The 24484-nt window shown below is 42.5% G+C and overlaps 10 protein-coding genes and 1 non-coding gene across 11 annotated transcripts; 4 read left to right on the forward strand and 7 right to left on the reverse strand.

Moving 5' to 3' along the window:
- Window positions 1–668: 668 nt before the first annotated feature.
- PUMCH_003551 (uncharacterized protein) lies at window positions 669–2123 on the reverse strand (the record flags this gene model as incomplete). The annotated part of the gene is made up of 1 exon (XM_063022514.1): window positions 669–2123. One exon carries the CDS (start codon window positions 2121–2123, stop codon window positions 669–671), a length of 1455 nt encoding a protein of 484 aa, XP_062878584.1.
- Window positions 2124–7116: 4993 nt separating this feature from the next.
- On the forward strand, window positions 7117–8358 carry PUMCH_003552 (uncharacterized protein; the record flags this gene model as incomplete). The annotated part of the gene is made up of 1 exon (XM_063022515.1): window positions 7117–8358. The coding sequence occupies one exon, from the start codon at window positions 7117–7119 to the stop codon at window positions 8356–8358; it is 1242 nt and encodes a 413-aa protein (XP_062878585.1).
- A 137-nt stretch (window positions 8359–8495) lies between these two features.
- PUMCH_003553 (uncharacterized protein) lies at window positions 8496–9293 on the reverse strand (the record flags this gene model as incomplete). The annotated part of the gene is made up of 1 exon (XM_063022516.1): window positions 8496–9293. One exon carries the CDS (start codon window positions 9291–9293, stop codon window positions 8496–8498), a length of 798 nt encoding a protein of 265 aa, XP_062878586.1.
- Window positions 9294–10031: 738 nt separating this feature from the next.
- PUMCH_003554 (uncharacterized protein) lies at window positions 10032–11675 on the reverse strand (the record flags this gene model as incomplete). Its single annotated transcript, XM_063022517.1, has 1 exon — window positions 10032–11675. The coding sequence occupies one exon, from the start codon at window positions 11673–11675 to the stop codon at window positions 10032–10034; it is 1644 nt and encodes a 547-aa protein (XP_062878587.1).
- Window positions 11676–11916: 241 nt separating this feature from the next.
- Window positions 11917–13428, reverse strand: PUMCH_003555 (uncharacterized protein; the record flags this gene model as incomplete). Its single annotated transcript, XM_063022518.1, has 1 exon — window positions 11917–13428. One exon carries the CDS (start codon window positions 13426–13428, stop codon window positions 11917–11919), a length of 1512 nt encoding a protein of 503 aa, XP_062878588.1.
- A 545-nt stretch (window positions 13429–13973) lies between these two features.
- On the reverse strand, window positions 13974–14264 carry PUMCH_003556 (uncharacterized protein; the record flags this gene model as incomplete). The annotated part of the gene is made up of 1 exon (XM_063022519.1): window positions 13974–14264. One exon carries the CDS (start codon window positions 14262–14264, stop codon window positions 13974–13976), a length of 291 nt encoding a protein of 96 aa, XP_062878589.1.
- A 630-nt stretch (window positions 14265–14894) lies between these two features.
- PUMCH_003557 (uncharacterized protein) lies at window positions 14895–17702 on the forward strand (the record flags this gene model as incomplete). Its single annotated transcript, XM_063022520.1, has 1 exon — window positions 14895–17702. One exon carries the CDS (start codon window positions 14895–14897, stop codon window positions 17700–17702), a length of 2808 nt encoding a protein of 935 aa, XP_062878590.1.
- A 772-nt stretch (window positions 17703–18474) lies between these two features.
- On the forward strand, window positions 18475–18936 carry PUMCH_003558 (uncharacterized protein; the record flags this gene model as incomplete). The annotated part of the gene is made up of 1 exon (XM_063022521.1): window positions 18475–18936. The coding sequence occupies one exon, from the start codon at window positions 18475–18477 to the stop codon at window positions 18934–18936; it is 462 nt and encodes a 153-aa protein (XP_062878591.1).
- A 319-nt stretch (window positions 18937–19255) lies between these two features.
- On the reverse strand, window positions 19256–19339 carry PUMCH_003559. The gene has a single exon. It is a non-coding gene; the product is annotated as a tRNA-Leu (tRNA).
- Window positions 19340–19504: 165 nt separating this feature from the next.
- Window positions 19505–20737, reverse strand: PUMCH_003560 (uncharacterized protein; the record flags this gene model as incomplete). Its single annotated transcript, XM_063022522.1, has 1 exon — window positions 19505–20737. One exon carries the CDS (start codon window positions 20735–20737, stop codon window positions 19505–19507), a length of 1233 nt encoding a protein of 410 aa, XP_062878592.1.
- Window positions 20738–22433: 1696 nt separating this feature from the next.
- On the forward strand, window positions 22434–24230 carry PUMCH_003561 (uncharacterized protein; the record flags this gene model as incomplete). The annotated part of the gene is made up of 1 exon (XM_063022523.1): window positions 22434–24230. One exon carries the CDS (start codon window positions 22434–22436, stop codon window positions 24228–24230), a length of 1797 nt encoding a protein of 598 aa, XP_062878593.1.
- Between the last annotated feature and the right edge of the window lie 254 nt (window positions 24231–24484).

A 24484-nucleotide genomic window follows, 5' to 3' on the forward strand; every position in this document is an offset into this window, starting at 1 on the left:
TTCTAGGATTATTTTCGTTTCCATAGCGGGTGCCTTTTTCACATTTTTGTTCTACCAGTTATTTCGTTTTTCCATTGATTACTAGCAAATCTAATTGATTCAGTCAATATTAGCCAAAACACACAAGTAAGTTGTAATGGAGTCGGCGGAGCCAGAGCGTCAAGGATAGGGGAGTGTTTTCCCCATCATATTCGGAAACCCCCTTACATCTGGCTGTTGCGTTTCGATAATGGATTGTGATTGCATAGGTGGTTTTAAAAATATTTTGTGGAAATTATTGGGCGTATTTGAAGAAAGAACAGTTGGTCTGTTGTCAATGTCATGTGCACTTGATGTGATATCTACAAGTATCTGAACCTTAACAATCATAGTCTATTCAAGTGTTAAATGAGAACTTATGAGATCCTTGGTGTAGACGTATTGGCCTTGAAAAACAAAATAAGGAAATATAGACCCCGTGTAGTTGAAAAATTGTACTGAATCTTCCCCTTGTTTCCAACAAGATGTACTTGATTCTCTCCGAGAGTTTTACGCCCAGGCATATCTAGGGACGGGAAATAGGCCGTAACCATGGGAAACGATTTACTTAAGTAGCTTATAACAAGGCCATACTATTACATATTTAAGTTTGTGATCGATCTCACACCGGAATGTGTTCAAGCACCTCTTCATGGTCCTAACTCAGCGTCTGCGGCTTCTTTAAATTTACCACGAGCGAGTCTTGATCGAGTGTCATCATCCGGTAAGCGACAGACCTTCACCGAGCGACAGGGTAAATTCTTACAGACCTCCAATGCTGAATCCATTTCTTCGTTCAGCGTCGGATACCTCTGACACTCGACGACATTCAGCGGTACGGCAGAGAAATCGGAGCGCGAGATATCAAGCGGCCATACTTCTTCAGTTTTCTGTAAAAGCTTCGTACGGTTGTCATATTCTTCAGATCTCTCCGTGTTGAAGCGACTCCAGAGCCACGCAAAAAAGTGCGGTTTAATAATTGAGATCACCAACAATAACAGAAAAATAAGAAGAATAGTTGAGCTCGCGCATATCGAAACCCTTTGATGTACGGTCCAGTGCTTCCAAGGGACCACATACCAAGTAGAGTAAGGCAAATTCATTGAGATGGAGGACGAGGTGATGGCTGTAGCAGTTCTCCTCTCCGAGAAAGGGATCGCCCTCAAAAGCCACGCTAAAGCTGACAGCATTGCAAGTATAATACCTGCTCTATGAAGTCTTGGTTTCGACCATACTCCTTTTCTCTCACAGGCTATCAAGAAAAAGCCCGGCAACACAACTTCATTATAGAGCTCGAGCAGCTGAATGTCACCGAATATTTCCTTGTAGATATCCTTTTTTAATTTCTTGAAGGTAGCGTTGTCGCCTGGCTGCTTTTCGCTTGCAAGAATTACCAATTCCCATTGCATACCACGAAATCCACGAATGAGCCAGGCTGGCAGAGACTGGGAACTTGAACCGCCCATTGCCATATCTTTCACATTTTTCAAGAATTCATTCTGCTTCAAGACGTGTTCTGCAAGTGGTTTTTTGACCTGTACCATGAAAGAGCTACTGCGAGCAGAAAATTCTAGGTGTTGTTCAAGAGAAAGGTCATTACGTGCCGTGTTCAAAGCCCTGCTGTAAATCCTTTCTATCGAATAAATCTTGTTTTCGAGCAACTTTGCATGCATTGGGAGGTATCTCCATTCATTCTGCTCGCCAACATCGTCAGGAGCGCCAGCATCGTCAGAAGCGTCAGAAACGCCAGAAGAGTCAAGAGCGTCAGAAGCTTCAGAAGTGTCAAAAACGTCAAAAGAGTCAAAAACGTCAGAATTATCGTCATTTCCAGGAGCGCCAGTATTGCCACGAGCATTGCCAGGAGCATTGCCAGGAGCATTGCCAGGAGCATTTCCAGGAGCAGCGTCAGAAGCATCGTCAGAAGTGTCAGAAGCGCCAACAGTGCCAGAAGCACCAACATTGCCAAAAGCGCCCACAGTGCCAGAAGCGCCCACAGTGCCAGAAGCGCCAGCTTTGTCTGGAGCGCCAGCTTTGTCAGCTTTTGGGTCATCATTTAGATTCTCTTTCTTTTTGCGAAATGAGAAACGCTTACGGGATTGTGCCATATTGAAGGAATTGAAGGTACAAAGTTGTAGGAAGAGGGCTAGTAATTTGCGGTGGGTGGACTACATATCAACCAGACACAGACAGACGAGAGAGATTAGTACATAGCTCTTGACAGGAAGGATTTCCAAATGAATTGAGGAATTGTTTGAAATTTAAAAAATTCCGACTGTCGGGAAATTCTTGAGCCAGTGTGAGCTCTTTGCGGTTATGTCGCTCAATTTCGTCTTCAAGACTTCAATTCCAAGCTCGATCTATGATTTATTTTGAACTCTATCAGGTTCCCGTTCGCTTCTAAACCCATTCTTCTTCACAATTTCAAGTTTTGAAATCATTATCAAGCAACATGATTAAGTCTCATGTTCTTTCGGGAGCAATTTCAATCGCACTACACTGCCAAAGCAATTGTAAATGAATTCCTCTTTGACTATCTCCCAAAAAAAGCGTCTTTTGGTGTTTCAGGAGCTTTTATCCCGCTTCTCAAGCTCTTTCAAATTGTAGTGTTCAAGTGGCTGCAAAACTCAGTTTAAATACTGCATGTGTACCCTTGTTTACTGGTAAACTGGTAGAAGCCTGTGTATATATACGATTAAAGAAATTTCATCTTCCGTCTTTCCAAGACAGCGGAAAATGAAATCCTATCGGGTTAATAGCCACGAAAATGAAATCCAATCTACGTTGAAATACCATTTTTTAACAGCCCTTGCAGTATGTGCATGCATACAACCAATATGAGATTGATCTCCTGCAGGAAGCCCTGACAAGTTTCTATAATTTCCTAGATAGTTGATTGTATTTTGGGAGTTTTTCGATAGAGCTGTAAAGTTTTGTGACGCGAAACTGTCTAATTATACACTATTGACTCTTAGAGAATTCCATTTACAATCATTGAAAAGTTACCAACACTCAATGGAGTTGATAGCTGTAAATGTTTTTAAAGCGGTATTGTTAGGTAGACGTTATAATGCTTACGTCAGCTGACCGAATTAGCGAGTCCCGATCTGGGGCATTTAGGTATACCAAAAAGGTGTAAACCGACCTGCGACGCCTATCTGAAGGTTCACAGGTTGAGATGATAGAAAATCTCGTATATAAAAGGGTGGCTTCGCCCGCTCTCTTGTGTTAGAAGCTTAAGCACTATCACCACTGTTCTAAGTAGTAAATCAGTTTCAAATAGTAACCTACCAGTGGAACGATTAAGAATGTAAATGCACATGCAACAATATACGGCAATGAATTGAAACCACTCCTTCATCCAAGCATAAATGTCGAACTTCCAGTTACGGTCTTTAGTCATTTGGGCCGATGATTTTAGCCTGTGCTATCTCTTTTCTTTTGGCCCGTTGGTCCTCCGATATTGTGTCTTTCATAGATCTTGGCGCGAAGCAGTTTGAGTCCCTCTAGAATCTTTTTTTTATTACTCGGATCTCTCACTTGTTTGAGTTCTAGGGTTCTCAGATTCTCAAAATTTGATGCCAACAACTTGTGATCTATGTATTTGCGAATGCTCCCTCTGGGATCTAAGAAGTCTCCTTTGACTCTGTTTAGCATTGTCTCGAAGGAAGCCCTTTCTTCCATCTTGATTATGTTCTTGAAAACATTCAGGTGTTGTGGAAGCAATCTGTGGTATTCGTGAAATAGATCGAGGCACACACTCAGAAATTTATGCAGTAAGACTTTTTTATTACGATTGTTTTCTATACCATTGAGGTTTGACAACCGACGGAGATCAGAAGCACAGTCGGTCAATTTCTTCTCGAAAAACTGTAGTCTTGTCTTCATGAATGTCATGGGCTCTCTCAATACTTCAAGATGTTCTTTTGCATTCCTCTTGTGTTTTGTTAACATCTAATGGTGCATTATATAGAAGTAGTCCTTATAATTCAACTGAACCAATATCATCTGGCTGGCTCTATACTCACGAATAAACTCAGCTGCCACAACTTTGTATTCCTCGACATCATGATCAGTCTCTGTCGTGAGATGAAACCCCGCATTGAATGCGTCTTCGATTGCATCCACGCATTGATATCCTGTTCTATTGATCGGAATTTGTGGAAGTGGCAGCAACTTTAACTCTTGAAATCTATGTGTCATGACTTTTAAGTAGTATTTCATGTAACTAGCATCTTGATTATGAACGTCTTTGAGTTGACAGCCCGGCTCAGACATCTTAGCAGGCCCAAATTTAGCAGATGTTCCGGAATTCTCATGATGATTATAAAGTATTGGATGTGCAGAACAAACTCAATAAGTACAAACCCAATTTTAAGGGAGATAATAGCAATTTGTCATGCTGTCGCTTCCTTAAATCGCAGGCCGAGCTCAATGATCTCAAGAGGAGTTTTGCTTTGAACAATGAGAATTTCAGTACTCACTGCTACAAGATTACAACTTGAATAAGGTATTAAATCTACCCATTGAGTTAATTCATTGCTCAGTATTGGGTAGTGTGTTTTTGCCTCGAAGGTACACAAATTTGAATTAATTGGAGCATTAATCATCCTTGTTTGACGTCTTGGAATTCCTCAAATCCTTGAGAGCTGAATATTTCTGTAGAATGTTGTGTATAGTCATAAAATACTCGTTGGCTTCTCTTACTCGGCAGAGCGACACCTTAGCAAGTCCTGAAACCAAGTGAATAAACTCCAAGTCTAATTGAGCTTCTTTGCACAAGTCCTGCAACTCATTTTGCAATGCGAGTGACTCAGTTGCTCCTAAATTATTAGAACTGTCAATCTGTGTGGCAATCTCTGTTGCCTTGGCATAAATCAGCTCAAGCTTCGCCATACGCTTCAACTGCAACGATTCAGTAAATTTTAAAGCCTCAAACTTTTCTAATCTATCATGTTCAGTGAAATTTCCCATGATCACCTGGTATTTCAAATTTGAGCGCCCAGGACCCCTGAAAGCGAAATGATCAAGCAGTAAAAAGCAGTCAAAAGATGAATCGAAATAAGGCTTTGATTCTAAATATTCTTGTTCACTTAACATGCAAAACTGTTTGACGAAATCCAAGAACTCAAACCCAAAATTGATAAGATTGTCGATACTTTCACCCGAAGGATTGAAAATGGTGTCAAGAGTTTTACTTTCCAACTCTACGAATATCTCTTCCACACAAAAGTCTGGAAAAGAGCGCATTTTTGTGTTGAAGATGTCACTATGTCGAATGGCAGCTCTACAATTTATCTCAATTGTTGTCTGGCTGCTTGACTATGTTAGATGGAGCATAACAATTATCTATTTATAGTAAGTTTGGAGCATTATGGATGATGTTCAGTTTGTAGAAGGCGGTGTCTATGAAATACAAGTTTCCTACATTGATGCACAAGTCAACAGGGGATTCCCAGGGAATCCGGGCTAGTAACACTCCGCGTTCGCCACTGCATCACCTTGAGTCTCAATCTCGGGCGAAAAGAAACTTATAGAGCGAAGATATGATAATCATAAGTTTTCTTCAACCTCTTGTATCAAGTTTCGCAAAGTAGCGACAAACTGAGGAGTTGCAACGGGAATAGATGATGATAGAGTGAATTACGATCGGAATATACGTCTTGCAAACAATTACCAGCAGTGTTGTGTCATTGAAGGCTTAGACAGATTACAGTTGCGTGTTGAAATTACACAAACTGTTGTATTTGGAGTCCATTAATGGTAGCACAATGACAACATTCAACGACTCATTAGCACATTGAGACACAATGATTTAAATTATTGGCCTCCAAATTCCCTCAATCGCATTAACGCACAGTAGTGAAACTCATCGTTCGCTGAACAAAATTTAGCCGATCAGTCGAAAGAAGAGCAATACTTTAAAAATCGAAAAGTAATTCAATCAATTTCGGATGTTATAGGGAGAGAAACGGTTAAAAGAAGTGACTAGTCTCAAATTCATTTCTGCAGCACTGAATCTTTATTGCACCAATGTATGTTGCAGCTAGAATGTGTCTACTAAAGGGAAGACACTCGGATTGACTGTCTAGTTCTACGAATTTAAAAAAGAATCAGAAAATCTCAGAGTCTTTCCTTGTACCTCACTTGCTCCAGTACTAAATCGGAGACCAAAAGCTTCATCTAGATTTTTGAGTTTCGTTTTAACTAAAGAGAATAAACCAGGCTTTCTGCGAGTCAAGACTACCTGGCAGACCGTGCAGCCTTTTCAAACTTTTGACTGGAGAGATCGCAGGTTCGAATGGAAAATACAAAGAGAATTGCCATTTCGAAAACAATAATGAAGATGAATCAAAGCACTCATCAAGAATCATGACCTTCGGTCGGAATCGGATCTGTCATCAATTGTTAGGCACACTTGCATCCTACTGGGTTATTGATCTATGTAGACCCGCTAGCGTAAACTCAACAGAATTTGTAAAAGCGGACACTTCGATTTGCTGTATTTCTAGGACGATCAACACATATCATCGCCCATTACCGATGTTGTGCTGACTGTCGAAACATCGCAATACTTTAGACAGAAATAGAATAGGTGATGTTCGAAGTTGAGTGGAAATTTATCACACAACGGAATTAAATTAAATGCTTTGTTAGATTTTTCAGAGCATATGTGTAAGTGAAATGATAGAGCCAGTGTTTCGTAAATATAATATTTGATCAAAAAGGAAAATCTTTCGACTAGGAACCACGACTAAATAAAGAGCCCTTTCAAGAAATGTATCAGAACAAGCATATTATAGAATATTATTTTAAATTTTACTTTCGAAACACCGGGAAGCATCGATATTCTGCCAGCAAAATAACTGTATTATTTGTGTTTCCCTACAATTTTCGAAATACCAAAAATCAAAATGCCAATTTTAAATTCGTTTCGGTAAACTTCAAGATTATACTGCCTGCAAAATAAATTCAAATTCAAACACAGCCGCCCATATCAATTTGTTACACCTTCTTTTCGCATTTCTTATCTATCCTCATCTCATCTCACCTCATCCCTACTCATCTCATCTACATATCCATGCTCCAATACCCACTCCAATGGGATTTATAGTGGCGGGGCATGGCTATAAAAGGCGTAAATTCCGTGCAGATAAAGCAGGGCTGGTTGTATTGCCCGACGGATTTCTTCGTGTGTCTCTGTTCCGCCCCTCACCAAACAGAATCCTGATTCCAACACCTCCACCGGAAAATGTGGATTTAATAGATTTACCGCCCGAAATTTTATGGCGAATTTTTGCATACACGGGCCTTGGTTCTTCCAACCTGCTCCATTTGACGTGCTCTTACTTCTCCAGGCTATTCACTACCAGTAATCCATGGCTTCTAACGCTCGTAGCACGAAATAATTCACTTTTCAATCTCAATGCGGAATTTGGAGTGTCGACAGGAAATTGGCGTGAAAAGTTTCTTGTGGAATTCAATTCCTTGCCCAGAGATGTAGGAGACCAGAAACAGATCCAGCAGTTATTTGAAACAGCTTTCAAAATTCTCGACTGTGCCGATGCTATCGATTCCGCGATTTTTACTCTTCCAAATATAGGTGTGCCTCAGATCGAGGAGTTGCGCCTGTTGAACCATTCCCTCGTCTGTGATCGTCGTGCCATCAATGAACAACGCAAATCACGAGAAAAGTACTTGGAGTGGCAATACCAGATATTGCAGGCTTTCAGCAAAAAAGTTAAAGATGGCGCAGGCGCCGAGGATACTGGTCCGTCAGTCGAATTACTACTAAGTGAATCCGAGAATACAGAACAGATCATGAAATTTCGTGACTTGCATGGTCTCGCCGCGTTCGAACCACTTATCAAAAGTCAGAAAATCTCTGCAACTCTTTCTGGTCCAGTGAATGTATCACAGGTCCGAAAAATCTTAGCCCTTAGCAAATTGTTTGATCTTGAGTTCCAAAACCCGACCCGATTTGTTGCGAGAGTATTGACGAGCAAAATTGCCCTAAGTGAAGAGCTTGCGGAAGTGTTGTTGGATATCATCAATGTTAATTCTGTTTCATCAAAGGAACTCTTGGGTGTGCTCTCAGCGTACAAGAGTTGCCAGGATTTTCTTTTCGAAGTGCCTTTAGAATCCCGGGCATCGCACTATTTACAGCCACTTTTGGAGAAATTATACACTATCATGGAATTGTGCTTGTCATCATACTACGAGAATGGGGAGGGACGGCTGCTGGATGGGCAGGTATGGGAGCTTCTCTATCAGATACAAATCCCAGAACTTATAGAACACGTAGTGGCCATGGGAGGCACACCTACATGCGACGTCTTATAGACGCAGAAAACAATTAGCATTTTGTAAATATAGCATTCATCTATTGAATCACCGAATTTTATTTGTATTACTGTGAGGTGCGAACGAAACGCGAAAGAAGTAAAAGAGGTTGAGTGGCGGCAATAAATAGTCCCGAATTATTGCTGCTGTTGCTGCTGTTGCTGTTGCTGTTGCTGTTGCAGCAGGAATGGATCGTTCAAAGATGGCATTAATGGGTTAGGATTGGAGATTTCATGGAACCACGGATGTTGCAAGGCTTGTCTGGCAGTAATACGGGCCTCGGGTCTCATCTGCAACAAGTTGGTCAACAAATTCAAACCCATGGAGTCCAAGTTGGGAATGATCAAGCGCAAGTCTTGTGGAACGTAGATTTGCCAGTTGCTCTTGTAGTTAGCATGCTGCGAGACACCAGGCCAGGTACGTTCGTTTGGAGTACCCATCAAGCGGAAAATCTTATTTAATTGATCCTCGTTGGCAGTACCAGGGAACAAAGGCTTACCAGTGCACATCTCTGCGAAAATACAACCGGCAGACCAGATGTCGATGGACGTAGTGTAGGCACGAGAGCCCAACAACACATCGGGTGCACGGTACCACAAGGTCACGACCTCATTCGAAAAGGTGTTGAACGGGATTCCAAACGCACGTGCCAATCCAAAATCACCAATTTTCAACTCGCCCTTGTTGTTGATCAAAAGATTCTGCGGCTTCAAATCACGGTGCAACACCAGATTATCGTGACAGAACATGATACCTTTAAGCAATTGAAACATAAACAGCTTGACCACCTTCATGTCGAGACACCCATTGTTACCGTGCGTCTCCATGTACTTCTTCAAATCCTTGTCCATGAATTCGAACACCAAAGTCAACTTGTTTTCGGTGTGAATGACGTCATACAACGTGACGATGTTCTCGTAGTCCAATTCCTTCATGAGTGAGATCTCCCGGATCGCGGTGGACGGCGTTCCCTCTTCGGAGTCCAAGTTGATCTCCTTCAATGCCACAAGGGCACCGGTAGCTCTATTTCTTCCTTTGTAGACGGTAGCATAGGTACCTTCGCCGAGTTTTTCGAGCTGCTGAAATCTAGAGTTAGTACGGATGATCTGGAGTGGGTAAAAGTTGAAATTGGGCGCGGAATACGTACTGAGATGACGATACGGTCATGTTCACTGGGGGTATATGGGTAGGTGGTACCGCGTAAATGGGGTACAGGTGAGTTAAGGTGAGAGTGAGGTGAGCGTAGGGTGAGAATGGGGAAATGGAGGGAAAGATTTTGGAAAAGAGAATTCTAAGGGGTTTCAATATCTGAAGTTTTTTTGTGAGAATATTTTAGTGTGGTTTTGGGCATGTATTCTTGACTTTGTTGAGGCTTTCATTTGGGTTCTGACAGAGTTTTGAGAATATTCTATCATGGGTGATAATTGACGTGACCACTACAATTCTAAACTGAGTTTTTACTATTACTTCATGCGTCTTTTGTTTCTGTTCTTGCTTTTTTTTGTCCTATTCGTATCTATCTATAGCTCATTAATGTCTTCACCAGGTCTCACCTTAACCATACAAATCTTCGCTCATGCTTATTCTTTCTATCAAATTATCGAGAATACATAGCGCTTCCCCTAGTTTCCGCATTAGCACTCAAAAATGCTGCCAATGAGTATATCATCGGCTTAATGGTTCTTGGGACTCTTGGCCATAAGTGCCAACAGATTCTGAACCCAACCCTCAGCTCCTCCTTCTCCATAAATGATATCCCAGACACGGATGTCACGCTGTTCTGCGGTCTCATCTCTTCGTTGCTCATTCATCTCGAGCCCAATGATTGCAGAATTACGCGTGCTGGGTATTCTCAAAATCTCCTTTTGAACCTCCCAACCCATGCTGTTAGCTAAATCCTCAACATGATCAACGAGGGCTCCGTAGGTTGACAGATTCTGAGCCTGCTTTGTGGTTGCCTTCCTTGGAGTGTATCTTACCTTTGCACCGCTGAGAGAGTGCGAACAGCATGGGATCACCATGAATGGGTACCCGAGAAGGGGCATCCAGCAAGTGAGCTCGTCCAGATGATTTCCAATAATGAAGGTGTTTGCTGGGAACTCGTCTGTAGTGCAGACTTGAGGGGATTCCAAGAGGTTTTCGGAGGAATAGTATTTGATCAAAGGCACTCCATCCAAGTTCTTCTTATTATATTCTGGAACTTGGAATAGACGTCCTGCAATAAAGGGTACAGCTTTGCTCATAGAGGGATGCAACTTGAGTAGAATATGTGGCATGATAATCTGTTCCAACAAGTTCTCCTGGACCAGTGCAGGGTATGTTTTCCAGCTTTTACGAGCACGAGCATCAATTCCTTTGCCCTTGAACCCTTCCAGAATTAGAATATGCACTAGTAGTCCGTTGCCACAACCCAAGTCTCTAAACTCGAATTCTTTGTCTTTATAGCACGACTTCCAAAGCTCGATTAAGAAGGCAGCGACGGCCAAATCCTCAAACACATGCTTCTTTGGGTCGGTACTTTCGACCCAGTTGGCAACTAGATCTCCGGAGTATTTTCTTTTGAGCTCAATGTATCGATTTTGAAATGCAACTCTGGGAACCACCATGTCATGATTGACTCTCTTCTCATAACCCCCCTTGACACCTTTAGAGTGTTTTGCCAGCGTTTGAAGAAGCCGGAGCGCGATACGCACTGGTCTATCTGAAGCATCTAGAGTCAGAAGGTCTTTATCATCTGGAAATGGGATATAGTGAATGGATATTTTGCCCCTACAATATAGAATTCCAACGGCACATACAGGCGGAAGGTAGAATGGCACCTCGTCTTGCTTATCAATATGAGGTATATATACCACCAATACAGAGTCTGTGGCTTTGAACAATAGGCATGTCTGATTGATGATGTGATCCTTGGAAGGGTTTCTGGGGATAATCCGCCGGAGATATGCAGAACTCAATTGGAGTCCCGTGTCTTCCAGTATCGGAAGTTCTCGCCTGAGGGTGGTATCATCTAGATCCCGGTGAAGAATTGGAGCGATAGATCCGTTTTGGTCTGGAAACGACGGAAGTTCGGGTACGTCCGTTTGATGAGTGACTACATTTAAATTTTCGTCGAACGCGATTTGCTCCAATAAATCTGCACGCAAGATGACTGTGGAATTGATGTTCGGTTCCCGGATCAAATGATTCATGGCGGTTTCGAAGTGTTCAGCTTCGAATTCTGCCTGTGTTTCATACACCGGAAGCCACAGCGGGCCCAAGTACGAAGGCTCTTTTAGTAGAACTTGCATCGGCAGGTCTTGTGGTGACTTCTTCATGTTCGTTGGTGGATAAGATGAGTGCGATGAGATAATTCGCTTATCCTAAGTACCCCACAAAAACGCAAGAAAGAATAACAAAAATTTATTCAAATCGCAAAGGGCTTGTTTTGATGAAAAACGAAATTCAATTATGAGAAATTGAGTTTCGAATTGTGCTTGACTGGGTGATTGGTTCTTGTTCTTCCTGAGATCGCCAATGCTTGTATACTTGTCGAATGCATGTTGCCAGCAACATAATTTACAAATCGATGAAGTATGCATCCTTAACTTCCAGAATATTATGCTTTTTGTAGCAGTAGTGACATTTGAATTTGTCTGACCCTCGAAGAAGGCTTCGAACACTCTCTTTGAGAGCCATGTGTCGGCACAATTCAAAAACCACCACTGGATTTGCATTGGGATCTTCCTTGGGCCAACGGAGCTTTTTCTTCAAAAAATCGTCATCGCCAGTGAGTGGCTGGAGTTGTTCTTTAGATACAGGGCAAATGAATATGGGGTGATACTCAAAGAGAAACCGGTTCTTGTCTGGGATCAGGAATGGCAAGTCCACGTCATCAGCATTTGCGTCCTCTACTTGCTTTTGTCCTAATTTCTGCTGCAAGCGATTGTACTTGTAGAAGTTGGGGAGATTGACAAAGCCAGCAAGAAGAGCCTCAAAAAGTGACGAGTTTCTAGAGAGTCCCAAATCGTCACAGAAATGAGCAGTCAATCGGTGGGCCAAATTATCGAATAGACTCTGATTGCTATGAATGTCGTCAAAACTCTGAATAAGTGATAAGACAAATGATTTCCGAGAAGCTCCCTCTAACTCCGAACAGTTCTCCGGCTCGATGGCTTTAAAAATGACATCCTTTAAAATTGCGCGCAGCTCAGAAGGCTTCAATGCAATCAAAAAAAATACGCTTTCGACATTGCTCTGGTCGTACTTAAAATACAGAGCGAAGTTGCGGATGGCATACTTGTATGCGGCATACTCTGCTTCCGTAAGCGTATCTGGCTTCTCATCTCCTGAAAATACCGACATTGGTGCATCATTGAGTACAAGGACATATTGGAGCATGTGGAGTCGTATCAGAAGCTCGGGCGAGTCCCGTTCTCTGGTGGAGAGCCACTGCAAGGCAAGGGTGAGGTCATGGCGTGTCTTTAAATCGTCTACAATTCGGCTGAGCTCAGCAAATTTCAGTATGGTGTCCGTGTCAACCCAGTCAACAAGACTAGAGCCTGTGAGAATGTCATCGAGGCAGTCTCCATGTCCAGTTTTTAGGAAGTGCACAGCAATGCTCTTCAATAGGTTTTGTCTATTTTCCAGTTTGCGAGCATCACCATTTTGTCTTGCAGCCGCCAGGCTCACCTCATTCAGGGGCGCGGAGTCCAATTCGAGTGGATATGTATAGGCATCATCCAAATCGGCTCGAAACTTGGAGTTATTAACGATGTTCTTCAGGAACTTCAGGATTTGCCCATTGTAGCCCTTTAGGCATCTGATACTGTCATTATACCAAGAAGATGTGATTATTTCTAGGCTATCAAAGCCCGTATCGGTCGGCACGGAGGTGGAAACTCCGTTTCCGTTTGTGTTGGGGGCGTTTTCTGACTGTTCGTGTTCGACTTGTGCCGCCAAATCTGCCTCAATGGCCCGCAAAGCGTCCAAAAAGTTGTCTGTATTGTCGACTAGCAGCTGAAGATTGCGGCTTCCTGCTTCGTTTAGAGCATCGACCTCTTTTTGGAGTGTGGATAAGAGCTGGGTCATAAATAGTCTGGGGTAAGTGTGAGATAAGAGTGCACTTTAGGCTGAGGCAATCAGCATGAAAAAGGTGGATTGGAATATTTATGTTGATAAAAAAAGAGTTGAAAATGGGAATTGGCACTGATCACTTCATTAAATTGTATTGAGTTCTAGAAGATGAATCAGGATTTGCGACTTCTAATATTGAATCTATATGGGTTTGATTTCTAAGGCGCCTCCAATGCGATGTATCATAGTCCATAGGATTGAAAGAAGAAGCTAGTTCATGATGGACAAATTGTAATCGTTTTGTAAAATACTTCTTAATAGAGTGTTCGTGAAGGGCGAAGTCTAGGCATTGCAACCCATGACAATGGCAAGTCCTTCCCCAAGATGAGTTCATTCACAAATGAAATAGAGCCATACTCGTGGTCACTTCAGTGCGGGACTCATATGTACAAGCAAGTAAGCGAAGAGAAGGCTCAATCGTTCGGCTTCTCTATTAAAGTTTAGGACCAAATCATCGGCCATTTCTTCCCTTATTTCTCTACGCAAGACGTACAAAACCACTAAAGATCTAAAAAGTCCGCCTTGACCAACAACTCCAAGGCCAATTGCGTCGGAATCTTGAACTCTGGAACCACAGATGCGTCCACTTGGTCTTTATACTTGTGCGAATAATGGAGATACTCCACCACCACCTCTAGAATCTCCGCGTCTATGTCGAGAATGATCTGGCCCGTTTCACCTTCACGGAACTCCTCGGAGTTTCGGAGCACCGGCGAAATCAGTGCCACGTCTTTGAGCACTACGAATCTGTGATTGTCTGAGGAAATGAGGGTCACGTAATCCAGCGACATTTCTTTTGGTAGTATTTATGGAGTATGTTGTATGCTATTGGGTGAATCTGTTAGAGGAAGTAGAACCTGGATTGAGAGAGCCAATTGAGAGAGTTTTTGGTGGTAGTAATGATTAGAGTAGAAGTGGCAGAAATGGCAGCAATAGGAACTTTAAGAATAGAGGCTCTTGACATGTACTGGATATGAACCAAAACTGGAGTAGTATTTTTTTTTTTTGAAAATACGTAATCATCATCTTGTCTTTCTAAGCGACAATCAAAAACTCTTTGCTCTTTCGTAGAACCCTCAGTTTATGATTATGAACATCTTCAATTGCCCAGATGTATTCAACACATATGCATGTAAATGTATATATACGATAGCTCTTTTCACTTAATATTAATTTCCGTCAATTACCTTACCCACGTTCCAGAGAATTTTTTCCCGATCCATATACTTATCTACTGAACTAATCCCATATCAAAACCCAATCACCACACCCATAACAAATAACTTCATAACAATCTAAAAACAAAATATTAGTCAATTGATGAAACTGCAAATTTTCAACATTATTGTCCTGCCGATTCTAACAAGCTTTCTCAATCTCCATATCTACTTATCTTCTACCCCATACAACATCAGAATCTTATGAAATCTAACCCCAGTCTCTCGTGGCAAAAACTCCAAGATGTCTACTACAGCATTCGCACCTGCTACGATGGTATCCGATGGCCCGTAGACAATTTGTACGCCAATTGTAGGATTGCAATGTCGTCTCCATTAACGCTTATCGCTACAGCATCTAAGTTCGTTCCAAATCCAAATGTGATTGATGTACACTCGATCAGCGGAACGAAGATATGGTCGCTTGTGTATAATTCTTCGCTGCATGACCATATTGTGGACTTCTGCTTCCATAATGAAAACCTATGTGTGGTGCTCTCAAACCAGAAGTATAGGGTGTATACGGACTTTGAAGGAACATTCAATGAATACTCGTATACGGAAGAATTGGCTGTTTTGCAGAATTCGGCTGAATCGGAGTCATTGACAACACCGGTCGTTATCACTAACTTGGAGAATAATGAGGTGGAAGAACCTTATCACATCGAGAAGGCGTCTGTTTGCGGCGAATATTTGGTGTTACGAAATCGCGACAAGATGGTCTTCTGCAACCTAAACACATTTGCCAACTATGAGGTCCAATTTCCGAACCTACCCTTTAGCAGACAAAGCGAAATGTGTATCCTTTCCAGTACAAACACTTCTCTTTCCTTCATTTTGAGCTATGAAGAGACAATAATGCGTTTTGAGGTCAGTTTTGAAGATGGATGTTTCGAGTTGGTCGATGAAAAACTTACCGTTGGGCCCTTTTCAATGATGTCCGCGCTGCCGAACGGAAGCCTTGTAGCGCTTCTCAACGAGTCAATTTCCAAAATCTACGTCATCACAAAAGACTTGGACAAAATTCTCTTAGAGTATGACACATCAAACGAATCGAGCCTGCCCTATATGGTCGAATGGGCTGGAAATGATGCCATTGTCCTATCCCTTCGGGACGAAATAAAATTAATTGGGCCAGGCCAAAAGTCAGTCTCTTTTTTCTATGACATCATAGAGCAAGAAGAGTTCAGTCTAGAAAATCTCTTGATCTCTCAAGACGATAACGATCTTTCGTTCATAGTTCCTGTCATTAAGTGCGAAGAAGACGGCCTCAAGATAATAAGTAAAGACAAAGTGGAATTTCTCAGCAGGGTTCCGGACTGCTCGGTCAAGTTGCATCTGACAGGATCTTCTCATCCGTCTTTGATTTTGTTGGATTGTGTTGATAAGCTAGCCTCGCAAGCATCCAAGGCAGACAGTAATATTTCTTTTCTAAAAAGCGAGCGGCTGTTGGATACAGCTATTTCATCCTGTCTAGAAGCATCTCTAGAAGAATTTGATGCCATATGGCAACAGACAATTCTCAAAGCCGTGTCTTTTGGAAAAATCTATTGCAATGGTGACTTCTGCGCTGATGAATATTTGCATGTCATGAACACAATTAAGGTTCTCAATCAGTTGAGAACGAAGGAAACTGGATTATTTCTATCATATAAAGAGATTGTGTCTATTGGATGGCATTCAGTCGTCCTCATGCTCTTGAAGAGATCCCAGCACTTGCTCGCAATGAAGGTGGCAGATCTTCTCCAATTGGAAGAATCACGAAGCGCCATATATATTGATTGGTGCCAGAAAAAAGTAAGAAAGGAACTCAATATGTCTGATGAAGACTTGTTCATTATCATCGCTCAGAAACTCTTGTCCAAAGAGAACGATAAGCATTCAATCATCCAATACTCTGTCACTAAAATCTTTGATGTCAGCTTTCAGGAAGGAAGAATCGAGCTTTGCAAATTACTTGTGGATTTAGAGCCCTCTGGATCGTCCAAAATGAAGCAGCTCCTTCTGATTAAAGAAACAGAGCTTGCACTCATCAAATGTTTCCAATCGTGTAACTATGATTTGTGTAAGCTATTATTCCTTCATCTCACTGATACTCGTTCAACCCTGCAGATTTTCCAAATCATTAATCAGAACGAAATTAAGATGGCAGTGGAGGCAAACACCAGAACAAAAGCGTCCGAGTATGAATTCCTCAAATCGTTTCTTCGGGAGAATCTATTTGTAGGAGGAGATTTAGTGGGCGCATTCTTCCAGCATTCAATCGCTTCAACCGACCCAACGCTTTTGCAAATGTACCTCAAGTACGAAGACAAAAGCTATGAAAGAGATGTCGATGTTCTTAAATCCTTAAGAAATGAAGAGCCTACTTTTGATGAAGGTGAGGAGTTCTACAACGATGTATTTCTATGGTACAAACAACGTTTGGCGCCTGTGAAGAACAGCAAGCGATTAAAGAAGATAGTCAGTGTCGAAACAAACCTTTTAGACTTGCAACATCGTCTCAGTAACACGTTTCAAAGATCCTTCTTTGAGACGAAATCGGTCGTTGAAATTATAAAGAAGCTTGTTGGAATGAACCAGATCAAGCTGGCTAGTAGAATTGTGAAAGACGTCGGGATTACACAAGAAAAATTTTGGCAAATTGCCTTGGAAGTCTTCTGCAAGGCTCAGGAGTTTGACCGTCTACACAAATTCATTACTGCAGCCAACTCTGGCAACGCTTCCAATTGGAAGTCGCCAATAGGATTCATGCCCATTGTCAAATCCTGCCTAGCATACAATGCTCCTAAGGAGCTAATTTCCACCTACATTGGTTATTGCACCGATTTAACTTGTAACGAAAGAGTGGAGCTCTCAATGGCCAACGATGACTACTTACTAGCAGGCCAGGATGCTTTCAAAAACAAGGATGCAGCTCTTCTCAGACATATTTCGGCGAAGGCCGGCATTGCAAATGACACCGCGCTGGTTAAGGAATTAGAGCAGATGATCCGAGAGCTTGGAGGCTAATCCATTAAAAAAACCTTCGAATAGTCCTCCGATTTGATTGTACCTGAGAGTGTTTACTCCCGATAAAACAAAGCAATGATCTTTAAAAATATTGCTTAAAATAAAACAGAGGTCACTATATTCTTTCCTTTTTAGTTCAAATGGTGGCAGTCAACTGTTTAGTGTTACAATTCACTTCTTCATGCACAGATAAAAAAGAAACTATGGCTTCTCTGCGTATTTTGTCACCTCGAACTACAGCAAGATCCAATAATGAATTGCCCCTCCTACTCCATTCTAAAATAAGCACAATTGTTACCCCTGAAATAGGTCCGAACCTCCAAATCGGGAAGTGCCCTTTGCATTGCACTTGACGTGACATGATGTCATGGGATCGGCATGAAAACTCCGCAATTGACAAAAGTTCGAAGGAATTTTTTTAGCAAATCCTTCAATTAGGTCATCGTTCTGGTTTCTTTTTTTGATCTGCCTAATGGACCTTTTCATTGAGACTAATGATGGGTGGATCTGCACATGCAGCAATGATCTGGATTACATAATCGGGACACGGAGTACCTCAAACGAGTCCACGGTTACAGATTTGTGATTAGATCATTTTGTGGAGACGATATAATTAGATATCACGATTGGCGGCGACGGCCAAACTCCAACTCTGTTTTGCTCTAACTTTAGCAACGCAAAAAATATAAAAAGGACCAATTTCCTTCAAGAATTACAGTCTCATCAACAAAAGCATCTCAATCAATCAATCAATTACGCAATCAATTATAACATGAAGACCTCCACCATTTTAGCCTCTCTTGCTGTCGCCATGGGCGCTGCTGCCAGAAACGTAACACTCGGAGTTGTGGATGTGAACTTCCACAAGGCCAGCATCAACAGTCGTCACTCCGGTGCTGGATTTAACTACTTTTTCGTTGGCTCGGAAACTGGCTACCCAGACCTGTATGACTTGAACGACGACGGCGTTGCTACACTTAACATCGATTCACAGTATCCATACAATGTGGGAGTTCTTGGTAACTATCTCGCAGTTGGTCCCCTGGTTACACCCGTCGAACTTGAAGTGACGGATGGTGCTATTGACAACTACAAATTCTGGGCTTGTTTGAACACCAACGATCCATACAACTATTCTGCCAAGGACAGAGTCATCTTGGTTAATGAGAAGGGAAACTCAACAGCACCTTCTTCTGAATGTATTTCTGTTAAGATTCTTGTCGAAGATCAATAGAGTAAGCAGGTCAAATAGATAAGTACGAATGAAATTATGAATATTGAGTTTTTTGTAATATTACTGTTTTTCGATGAAAGAATGAGACCAGTATAAGAAGTTTTAGTGGAGTTTTATCATATAGAGAGCACTCAGGTTCCAAATTTCTTATGCTGTTTTGTTTTGACCTCTTCATTTTGGGTTTCGAATTGATCATAGAAGTGAGAAACACAACTGAAAACGGTCTAAACGGAAAAATTCCGTTGATAAAAGCATAGTGTTCATAAATCTAAGTCGATTCGTGCCAAAAAAAAAAAAACTTTACATAAAAAGTAAATAATGAAGGGTGCGAGGTTCGAACTCGCGCGGACAAACGTCCAAATGATCTTAAGTCATCCGCCTTAGACCACTCGGCCAACCCTCCATTTCAAAATTTTGAAGTATCTTGTTTTGTGATGACACATGTCTTTGTTGTTGGTATAGGCATTTTTCAAATTTTACTTTGCTATTTTAAATTCTATTTAAATGTATTTGCTTCCTCATTGTGTATTTGACACAAGTTGCGAATATATTGTATTTACTGGTTTACCTATTCACGGATCACAACTTGCTTCCATGGAAACACCTCGCGCAAACCGTCCTGGAACCGCTCCAAAAATTGCTTTGAGTCGGCCAATTTCGAGTCGTACTTCACATCAACAACAACAGACACCTGCGATGACTTAGGAGTAGAAGGCACAACAGCCTTTGGAGCAGCGCCTAGAAGCTCGTCAAAGATATCAGCAGCTGTGGCGGCAGAAGGCTTGTTGGCGCCAGAAAACTTAAAGTCCACCTTGAGGACTTGGAGTCTGTCCTTAGTGACTGGAGATACGAGCAAGTCGTCGAAGATATCCTCAGCGAACAAGCCGTTAGATGTGGGTGACAGAGCGTAGTTGGGGAATCTGGCAGCATATGCGTCACGCTTAGCCTCCTCCAAAGCCAGGGAGAATGCGTGCTTGAAGCTTTGTTGGCAAATTTCTTCCTCGGAGTCCAATACGAGCTCCATGGAGACAATGTGAGTTGGTTTAGCAACCTCCTTGGCGGGAGCTTCAGTCTTAGCTGGCTCAGCAGCCTTTGGAGGAGCGATTTTAATGTTGGAAAGGTCCAAGTGCTCCTTACTCTTGATGTAAGATGCAACCTTGGAGATGGCCGCCGTCTCGATGCGGCCCAAGTATGCAAGAACATCACCCTTTAAGATTCTACCTTGAGGACCAGACGCAGGGATCTTGGCGTAGGCATCCTCATCGGAGATGTGATTGGAGTGCAACAAGAACTGCACAGCAGGGGTCAACACCTTGTCTGGGTTAGCTTTGGTGACGAGATCTTTAGAGGCAGAAGCGTCTAGTTTCTTTGGCTGCTCCTTCTTTGGTTCTTCCTTCTTTGGCTGCTCCTTTTTTGGTTCCTCCTTCTTTGGTTCTTCCTTTGGAGCCTCAGCAGTCTCCAAGTCTGGTCTCTTCAACGAGCTCAAGTCATCGCCAGGCTCGGCCAACAAAGCAATGGGCTTGCCCACAGAAATTCCACTGGCACCGTCTTGCTCCAAGATCTCCCACATTATACCGTCGTCCAGGGCCTCCACATCAATGGTGGCCTTATCGGTCTCGACCTCGAGCAAAACGTCACCGGAGGCAAACTCGTCGCCCGCTTTGAGTTTCCACGCCACGATTCCTCCCTCGGTCATGGTTGGAGACATGGCAGGCATCTTGAACACCTGAGCATTGGCAAGAGGTTGCCATACGGAGAATCTTCTGGCATTGGCCGCCGATCTGAGCACTACCCTAAGCATTTTGATTGGCTGGTTTAGGATTAGAAAAAGGGGGGCGGAAGGGTTATGGGAAAAGATCGAGGTTGGGTTTAGGTGGAAAAGATGAGGTTGTAAGGTTAATGCGGCACGGACTCATAGTACCGCGCGGGCGCGAGATGCCCGGGGTATGCGAGGTAGTCTGGGGATAGATTTGGGAGCGGGAAAGAATTTCGGGGTTGAAGAAAGGAATCTTCTTTTTTTAGCAGATTTTGATTTTAGCGGAATGAAGTGTTTTTCTGTGAGTATCGGCTTTGAACTAGGATTCTTTGTGGATGTGGACCGGGAGTATTATGTACGGCTACAACTCGCGGCTGAAAGCGGGAAAAGGTGATGAGATGCGGGATTGAGTAACTGTTTGGTGTTTTTGACTTCGATTTATTTTTGTTAGAGGATTCATTTTTCAAGATATATTGATTGAGTTCGTGATTCATCGGTGGGAGGTGATGGGGATGTAGAGAGTAATCGGGGTTTGTTTACTTCATTAGTTGGAGTGTACTGAAGTTGGTGAATACAGATTTTACAACGGTTTTCAGAATGGATTCAAGGATTATTTACTTATGTATTTGTAGTGTGGTCGCCCGGAAACTACGCGGGGGACCTTTCTTTGAAGTCATTGCTTTCATGGGGACACTGAATATTGATGGAAGACAAATGCAAGTTTGACTAATTTGTGTGTTTCTGGAGCTCTCTGTTTAGTTAAAAAGAATATTCTCAGAGAGCTTCGTGGACGCTGATCCATTTTTGAGAATCCCGGGTTTCCCAAACTATTGCTCACTTCAAAGAGAAATTAAAGTTAACATTCAATCAAACTATGAAGCCAGGGCAACTTTTGAGGAACTAGAAATCCGAGTTACCAACAGAGCTGTCTTTCTGGAATTGTGACAGATACTGGCTGCAAATCCCACATGCAGGAGTATTTGTAGAGATCCAGCCGTTTCAAACCAGAGAAGTCAAAAGCATGAGACCAAGCACAGTCAGCGTCTATAATCGCATCATTTCTTCTTTAATAGGAAAGCAAAATTGCAAAAGTGACGGTCAAGCTTACGAAATCTATACCAAAATCAACAGATCAATAAGCATAGTGCTTCTAAAATACGTCTCGTCTTTGACTCGAAAAAGCGCAATAGATTCACTCTACATATCATGTTCCAATCCCAATCCATTTAAAACTGTGGATTTCTTCTCTAGCCATACTCAAATGTATCGGACAGCATCTCTATCAAGCTCTTTCACTTTAATACGTACTCGTAAAGAGCCCAAAGAGTAACTCTTCAGACGCAATGACAATCGATTTTGAATTTTCAGTCTACAAATAAACTCAAAATTTTATAAGATTCGCGTATTTACTCTCCATACCTCGTCATACACGCGCTTCATTCGACCTTCTCTGATCAGCCAGAACACACCGAACGAACCCACAAAGTCATCATAGAACCCTCCCCAAATTCAGACAAAAAACTTCATTGGACAAAGAAAGTATTTAAAAAAGATAATTTCCCCTAAAAAATCCCTATCTCCTCTATTTCACTCCATCTCCATTCTACCCCGGACATACTCATACACACCCATCCACACCTATACGCACTATTGCATTCCCCGGCTAATATACCCGTTTTCTCTTCATCTGCTATTCATAGATCACCGCCAAAAACCACTCCAGCATCCTCGCACATCCACCATGACGTACGCTCAGGATCGGACGTTGCTCCAAAAATTGTCTGCGTCTCTCAAAACGTACATGAAGTTCATTGGTCCTGGTCTTATGGTTTCCGTGGCATATATGGATCCAGGAAACTACTCCACGGCCGTGGCGGCTGGATCTGCGTATCAATATAAACTTCTTTTTTCTATTCTTCTATCGAATTGTCTCGCGGTGTTTCTCCAGATTCTTGCGGCAAAGCTAGGGGCTGTCACAGGATTGGATTTGGCAGCCAACTGCAGGGAAAACCTACCGCCGAAATTGAATTTGTTCATATACGTATTGGCAGAAATAGCCATCATTGCAACGGATCTCGCCGAGGTCGTGGGTACGGCCATTGCACTTAACATTCTTTTCCACATTCCGTTGGTGGCTGGAGTTCTCCTAACAGTAGTCGATGTGATTGTTGTTCTCATGGCGTATAGACCAAACGGCCCGCTTTTGTTCGTGCGCTTATTTGAGTTGTTCGTTTCTTTTCTAGTTATGGCCACAGTTGTATGCTTTGCCGTTGAACTCTATCAGGTCTCGAAAGAACCTCATTTCTCTGCTATAGAGGTGATGAAGGGCTTCTTACCCAGCGAAGAGGTCATCGATACAGAACACAATGGCTTGTATTTGAGTTTAGCCATTTTGGGTGCGACGGTGATGCCCCATTCCTTGTACCTTGGCTCAGGCTTGGTCCAAGCTCGTTTGAAGGACTACGATATCAAACATGGTTACCATGTTCCTGCTCTTAAGAAGCCTTCTAATCCAGAAAACCCCCAAGAAGAGCCTTTCATAGGGGAACAGCATCAGGTCGAGTCAAATGATCTGGAAGATCTCGAGTATCGCCCATCCATCCATGCTATAAAAGATACCATGACCTACACCATCATGGAGCTCGTGATTTCATTGTTCACCGTGGCGCTTTTCGTAAATGCTACCATTCTTATTGTTGCGGGTGCAACAATGGACCATCACAGCTCCAGAGATGATGATTCGGATGACGAGTCCGACGCAGATCTATTCACTATTTATCGTTTATTGACAGTCCATCTCTCTCCAAGCGCGGGCACAGTCTTTGCGTTAGCGCTTCTTTGTTCCGGTCAAAGTGCTGGTGTTGTGTGTACATTGGCAGGACAAATGGTCCTGGAAGGGTTTTTGAACTGGAGTTTCTCGCCGGTAGTCAGACGCTTGATTACCCGTGCTCTTGCGATTGCGCCATGTCTATTTGTCGTGATGTTCCTCGGAAAAGAGAGTCTCGCCAAAACGCTTAACGGATCACAAGTGGTTCTTTCAGTGCTTTTGCCTGTGGTCACTGCTCCACTTATCTGGTTTACCTGCTCCAAAAAGATTATGCGCGTCCCAATTCATACCAGGCAGAGCGATGATCTAAGTATTCTTCCAGAACACTCAAGCGAGACAGATACACAGCGTACTCTCGCCCATGGTGATTCCAACTCGCCACATCGGTTTCAGGCTACCGAGCCAGCCATTAGACTCCAAAATTTGCGCAAGGCACATCCTTGTGCCGGGTGGGAAGACGGAGCTGAAGATGAGAGTCAGCAGCAGAGATACGAGCAGCGGCTTCTCTGGCCGAATGAGGAGATCGAATCTCCTCGCTTGTCGCTAGAAAGACCAAGTTACGTTGCTGATTCAAGTGACGAAGACACCATTCATATCAGTGGCCATTCGGATATGAGTAACGGACCAGTCACCACATTTTTCGCCATTACTGTTTGGGGATTCGTGACCTGTCTCAATCTCTATCTCGTGGCCAGTGTCTTCTGGGACTAAGCCCATTGCATTTTTTTTATTTTCGGTTCTTTTCTCATGCAACTGTATTATTATTTTTTGTTGAATCTAGGTATATTTTAGTCTCCGGTAACATCCTCAAATAAAGAACAAAAAATATAAAATATATCATTGAAATCATATTTTATCGAAAATACTGTCCTCTATTAAAATATCAGTTTGTTTCCTTAACACAGTTTTATGGTGCTCAACCTACACACACTTGAATCCACTGTGAAGGATCATTTACCATACTA

Source organism: Australozyma saopauloensis, chromosome 4 (genome assembly GCF_035610405.1).
Source record: "Australozyma saopauloensis chromosome 4, complete sequence".
NCBI lineage: Eukaryota > Fungi > Ascomycota > Pichiomycetes > Serinales > Metschnikowiaceae > Australozyma > Australozyma saopauloensis.